Genomic DNA, 6,582 nt, shown 5'->3' on the forward strand with positions numbered 1-6,582 from the left:
GAGTCGCGCGGACACTGACCAATTGAAGAAGGGAAGGCGGGAGGTGGTGTTAACCCCATTGGGGATTGGCTCGCATGCATTGATTGACGGGCCCGCTTGGCCAAACAGCGAGGCGATCGAGCGGTTGACGCGCTATAGAGGCGGGTTCCGGAGTTGACGGACGAGGGACGGAGAGGAAAATGAAGGGTGAGGAGCTGGTAATCGCGGAAAAATAAGACCATCTACTTAAATCTTCTTGTCTTGCAAAATTACAGGTCGACATCGATAGTCCGTTCCTCAGCTGAAGGGCAAACACAAGATGCCGCAATGGGTCGGAGGTGCCCATCGCTTTGTCGGGAGCCTGTGGATTGATAGAACTACAACGCCCAGAATGCGCCGCGGAGCCGGGCGCATGCGCCCGCGCCCTGTGACGTCAGGGGGAAAAAACCTGGCGCGCAGGGCCCCACGGGAGATGTAGTTGCCCCCCCCACCTCTGAAACAGCAGCCCGGGCAGCTCTGGACTACAGTCCCCAGCATCCTCCGGTGAGGCTGTGCCAACACACAGCATCAATGCACTGATGCTAAACTGGTCTCAGACCCTGGCTTGGCTTCTAGCACGAGGAGTGTTTTCTTAATTTCATATTTTATCCAGATTCCGAACAGTCTGCGGCACAGAGAGGCCCTTCAGCCCATAGTGTCCTCTACTGGCCCATTTCACCGTGGCATTCTACATGCCCGTCTAAACACGTCCTCAATGTTATTGTGGATGTCTGCCTCTACCACCTTCTGCGTCAATGCCTGCCCTCTCTACCCTGAAGGACCATGCCCTGCAAAGGTTGCATATTAGTTCAGTGAATTCACCGTAACACATTGGAGCAGAAATTAAGCCATTCGGTCATGGCTGGTAGGTTTCTCAACCGCATTCTCCCGTTTTCTCCCGGTAACCTTTGATCCCCTTGACAATCAAGAACCCATCTATCTCCGTTTTAAACGAGGATGTTGCCAGGGTTGGAGGATTTGAGCTATGGGGAGAGGCGGAACAAGCTGGGGCTGTTTTTCCCTGGAGCGTCGGAGGCTGAGGGGTGACCTTATAGAGGTTTACNGTGGTACATGTATGGAATGAGCTGCCAGAGGATGTGGTGGAGGCTAGTACAATTAAGAAATATTTGGATAGGTATATGAATACGAAGGGTTTGGAGGGATATGGGCAGTGGAGTCCACAGATTCACGGCTTTCTGGCTGAAGAAGTTTCTCCTTATCTCAGTTCGATGGGGTCTTCATCGGGGCCTCGTCTCTTTTGCCAACAGAAACGTCTTTCCAAAGTCCTCCCTCTCCAGGCCGTTCAGTATTCTGAAAGTTTCAATCAGATTCCACACCCCCATCCTTCTAAACTCCATCGAGTATAGACCCAGAGTCCTCAAATGCTCTATACAGAACAGTGCTCCCTGTGTATTCCAACCAAGTTTACCATGACTTCAGGGGAGGGATGGCTGGTCATATTAGTGCCAGAATATTAACCTAGAGACCCAGGTTCGAATCCTTCCAAGGCCACTGGTGGAATTTGAGACCGAATTAATTGTTGGAAGAGCCCATGACTAACTTCCTCCGTCTTGGCTGGTCTGGCCTCCACCCTATAGAGTGGCATTGAGGGTCCCGGGTTTGGCCCTGGAGAAGCTGTGACTTGTCCTTGGAGAAGACAAGGTTGGGGTGGGAGGTTAATTCAGAGTTCCCAGTTACAGCTTGGCAGAAGGCCCTTTGCATGCTGGTGTTGTGCCTGTCACACACGCATCTAGCGAAGAAACCACAGTAATAAGCAATATATTTATTTTAATTAACACAAATAAATACTGTAGCAACAAAACACACTTTAAGTGAACAATTTACACAATAAATCTAATGAACTACCTTGTCCTTTAACTTAACTCTGGATGATCATATCCCACCACACTAGGGGTGTGCAGGATGGGGTGGATTTAGGAACAATTTCTCCACGGCCAATCCAACCTAACCCACACATCCCTGGGCACGACAGAACAATTTAGCACGGCCGCTCCACCCTAATCTGCACGTCCCTAGACACTACGGAACAATTTCCCCTGGACAGTCCATTAATTAGATTAGATTACATTAGATTAGATTACATTACAGTGTGGAAACAGGCCCTTCGGCCCAACAAGTCCACACCAACACCGCCGAAGCGTAACCCACCCATGCCCCTACATTTGCCCCTTACCTAACACTACGGGCAATTTAGCCTGGCCAATTCACCTGACCTGCACATCTTTGGACTGTGGGAGGAAACCGGAGCACCCGGAGGAAACCCACGCAGACACGGGGAGAACGTGCAAACTCCACACAGTCAGCCGCCTGAGTCGGGAATTGAACCCGGGTCTCTGGCGCTGTGAGGCAGCAGTGCTAACCACTGTGCCACCGTGCCGCCCAGTGCCACCGTGCCGCCCATGCAGTCCGTGCAGTCCATCTTTTGGACCGTGGGAAGGAAAGCAGAGCAGAGCACCTGGAGGAAATCCACACAGCAGGGAGAATGTGCACAGATTGTCGCCCGAGGGTGGAATTGAACCCAGGTCCCCTGGCACTGAGAGGCAGCAGTGCTTCCCACTGAGGCTGGGGGATCTGGGCGAAGGAGGATGTGGGTCCTTTATTGAAGCATGCAACGTTTTGAGGGGTGTAGACTGGGAAAGTAGACCCCTACCCAGCAGAAGGGGCGAGGACAGTCCTCAGGGTAAGGGGCAGAAAGTGGGGAGGGAATAGGGAGAAGAAACTACAACTCCCATGGTGCAAGGCGCGGCGACGGAGGCGCTCCCGACCAATGGGCGAGCGGGAACCACAACTCCCGTCAGGCAGCGCGCTCACGTCCGGGCCAATGGGTGGCCGCGCCGCCGTCGACGTCATGACGCCGCCCGCCCCCCCTCCCCGAAAGACGCGACGCAAAGTGATGGCGGCGGTGACACCGACGTGGGATTCCCGGCTCCGCTGGCTGGCCTGTGGCCTCGGCCTGGCTCTGTCGCTCTACGCCTACCACGTCGAGACGTCCAAGGAGCGGGACGCGGGATACCGGGCCATGTGCGACCTGAGCGAATCCGTCAGCTGCTCCAAAGTCTTCACCTCCCGGTGAGCACCGGCGCTGCAGGTGGTGGGAACCCGCGCCCGCAACCCGGTTGGTCGGCCCGGCCCGTCAGTCATGCGCGGTCCCTCCTGCCCATTGGGCGGTCCCGGCTACTCGTCAACGTCCCTCCCTGCCATTGGTTCGGGCGGCCGTCTGTTAAGCAGGGCCCTGCCCTCTGCGCGATCCCATTGGCTAACCGTCGGTCTCGCCCACCCCCCACGCTGTCTATTGGCCAGCCCTGCCGCCCATCACTTCAAACCCCCCCCCCCCCCCCGACCTTCCCTCTACCTCCGATTGGGCCGTATCGTCCATCCGCTTTAACCATTGGTCGCTGCCGCCGTCTCTCTCCCTGCGCGCCCTCCCCTACTTTCCGGTTGGCTGCACCCAGTCCCGCCCATTCACGTGAAGGCGAGACCCGATTGGCTACTCGCGACGAAGGCGTCACAAAGCACTGAACGGTGCCGGCGGGTTCGCGCTGCCTCCCATTGGTCAGCCCCGCTGCCCGTTAAGTGCCCTCCGGACGCTATTGGACGGGCCATGTCCAGCCTTGGCCATTCACGGAGCAGAGTAAGTCAGCCACGTTGCCTTGCAGAGTCCCCGCCCACCAGAGGTTGAACGACCCATATTTTTCAAAGCAACTTTCTCAAAGTTTATTAAACTTTTCAGTTTTTTTTTTAAATCTTCAATGTTCATCCAAACCTTCTGTTTCTTCTTTTGAACGACTGATTTTTCTTTTGTGTGTGGGGGCGGGGGGGGATGGTCACCTTGACTTCTTGCTAAATTTGACATAACTTTGTAATTTCATTTACATATCGACGGGCACATCCACTGTCTGGTTTTTCAGTGTGCCTATTCAGTGCGCAAATCCCAACCACCTTGCTGAGTCAAAAAGCTCCAAGCTTTTCGCTGTGTCTTTGTACACGTGACAATAAACTCGATTCAATTCAATTCCACCTCTCTTTTATGACAATTACGTTCAACCCACGTCCCTCTGGTTTTTGATCCTTCTCTCGCAACGGGAGCAGTTTCTCTCTCCCGTCCCTCCTCGCTCTTTGACCCGATTTTCTCTCTCTCTCTCTCTCTCTCTCTCTGACCCTCCACCTTTTGTCAGTGGAACAACCCCCAGCATATCCCATCGATCCGACCTTTTCACGCAGAGAGTGGTGCGTGGATGGAATGAGCTGCCGGAGGAAGTGGTGGAGGCTGGCACAGTGATTACATTGGAAAGGCATGTGGCTGGGGACATGACTAGGCAGGGTTTAGAGGGATGTGCTCACAAATGGGACTACGTTAGGTTGGGATAGCTGGTCGGCATGGGCGAGTTGGACCAAAGGGTCTGTTTCCATGCTGCACACCTCTGTGACTCAATGTCCCAGCAGCCTGTTGACCCGGGAACTGTTCCACTCCCTGGTTGCAGTGCGACACACTCGCACATACGTACACACGCGCGTGTGCTCTGCTCCACGCTGCTCACAGGAATGCGCACGCTCACAGGCATAGCTTAATATGGCCACTGGCTATCTCTCTCTCACACTCTCACGCACACACAAACACAGACGTGCGATCTTTCCAACTCAACACACTCACCCCCCCCCTCCCCAGTCCGGGTCGTAACAATCCGATCGAGAAAGGAATGAGGGAGATTAAGTAGAGAGAGAGAGAGAGACCTTCTCGGTCACAATGGGCAGCCTGAACGTGTGACCTGTATTTACCGTCACCCCCTTCCCGAGCCTCCGTGTTCTGCAGGTCTCTCGGAGCAGTGGGAAGGCCAGTGGAAGGGGATAGGAGAAAGTCAGGACTGCAGATGCAGTCGAGAGTGCATCAGAGAAGAGAGTGTGGTGCTGGAAAAGCACAGCAGGTCAGGCAGCATCCAAGGAGCAGGAGAATCGACGTTTCGGGGATAAGCCCTTCTTCAGGAATGAAGGGCTTATGCCCGAAACGTTGATTCTCTGTCTCCAGTGAAGGGGATACTCTGCCCCAATCGCCCAGCGAGCGCAGGATACAAACACGCAGGGTCCTGGACGGTGCCTCTTTCTTCTTGCAGGTGGGGCCGGGGTTTCGGGCTGCTCGGGAGTGTGCTGGGACACAACAGTGTGCTGAACCAGCCTAACAGTATCTACGGTTTAATCTTCTACCTTCTCCAACTGCTCCTCAGTAAGTAACCTCTCTGTTAACGAAATTACACTGAGGTGGTGTTGGTAAAACACAGAACCCAGTCAGTGTACAGATATCTCCCTGAGAGAGAGAGAGGCGGGGGGAAACTGAGAGACACCAGTCAGTGTACAGATATCTCCCTGAGAGAGAGAGGGGACTGAGAGACACCAGTCAGTGTACAGATATCTCCCTGAGACAGGGAGGGAGGGGATTGAGAGACACCAGTCGATGTTTGCCGATATAAAACTGTAAAGGGCCCTGACAAGATTTTGGAGGGCATATATGTGCAGAGATTGTGCGGTAGTGCACTTTAGTCGGAAGGACATGAAAGACAGTATAACGAAGGGGATACAGTTTTAAAGGGTGTGGGTGCAGGAGTAGACTGACCTGGGAATATGTGCACAGGTCATTCAAGACTGCAGCACACGGGGAGACTGCAGGACACAAAACACACCGTGCCCTTGGCTTGGTGGATAGGGACAGAGAGTTCGAGAGCCAGGAGGTGATGTTGAACTCGTACAAGACACATGTACAAGACTTCAGCTGGAGAATCGAGGACCGTTGTGGGCGCCACATTATAGGAAAGTTGGGAACACTCGAGAGGGAGGGAGAGATACACAGAGAGAGAGTGCAGAAGCGGTCCCGGGGGGTAAGAAACTTCAGTGATGAGGGTAGATCGAAGACATTGGGAGTGTTCTCCCTGGAGAGAGGGAGGCTGAGAGGAAGGTCGGAGCGAGGTTTTCAAATCCCACGGATCCCGGGGCTGGACGGAGCAGACAGGGAGACGCTGTTCCCACCCGGAAAAGGAACGAGATGGGTGTGGATTTACCCAGCGAATAGGCAGGGGGTGGGATACGCTGCTTGGAAATGGGGGTGGCGGTGGCTAATTCAGCCGACTGTGGGGGTGGGATAGGTATCTGGATAATAAGGGGGAGAAAGGCAGAGGATGGGGGTGGGGCTGGATTGACCTGTTGTGATTCTGTGAGTGGCTAACTCCTGCCTCTCCCCCCTCCCCCCCACCGGCTCCAGGTCTGACCCCCAGTGCCACAGCCGCCATCATCCTGGGCGCCAGCTCTGTCGTGTCCTTGGCAGGCTCCCTGTACCTCGCCTACGTCTTGGTGTTCGTCCTGCACGACTTCTGCCTGGTCTGCGTCACCACCTACGCCCTCAACCTGCTGCTCTTCGTGCTCAACTACAGGAGGCTCGTGCACCTCAACGACAGCTGGCAACAGAGGAGGGACAAGCAGGAGTGAGGGGAGGGAGCCGGGGGGGTGGAGGGGAGGAGGGGGGGGTTGCAGGGAACTGCGGAGACAGATGTGACACCA

General features: G+C 54.8%; 1 protein-coding gene across 1 annotated transcript; it reads left to right on the forward strand.

Moving 5' to 3' along the window:
• The first annotated feature begins 2,612 nt into the window (after positions 1-2,612).
• LOC122542369 (vitamin K epoxide reductase complex subunit 1-like protein 1) lies at positions 2,613-6,531 on the forward strand. Its single transcript, XM_043680080.1, has 3 exons — positions 2,613-3,108; positions 5,148-5,257; positions 6,287-6,531. The coding sequence occupies exons 1-3, from the start codon at positions 2,807-2,809 to the stop codon at positions 6,508-6,510; spliced, it is 636 nt and encodes a 211-aa protein (XP_043536015.1). The 5' UTR covers positions 2,613-2,806; the 3' UTR covers positions 6,511-6,531.
• Positions 6,532-6,582: the final 51 nt, after the last annotated feature.

Source organism: Chiloscyllium plagiosum, chromosome 39 (assembly GCF_004010195.1).
Source record: "Chiloscyllium plagiosum isolate BGI_BamShark_2017 chromosome 39, ASM401019v2, whole genome shotgun sequence".
Lineage (NCBI taxonomy): Eukaryota > Metazoa > Chordata > Chondrichthyes > Orectolobiformes > Hemiscylliidae > Chiloscyllium > Chiloscyllium plagiosum.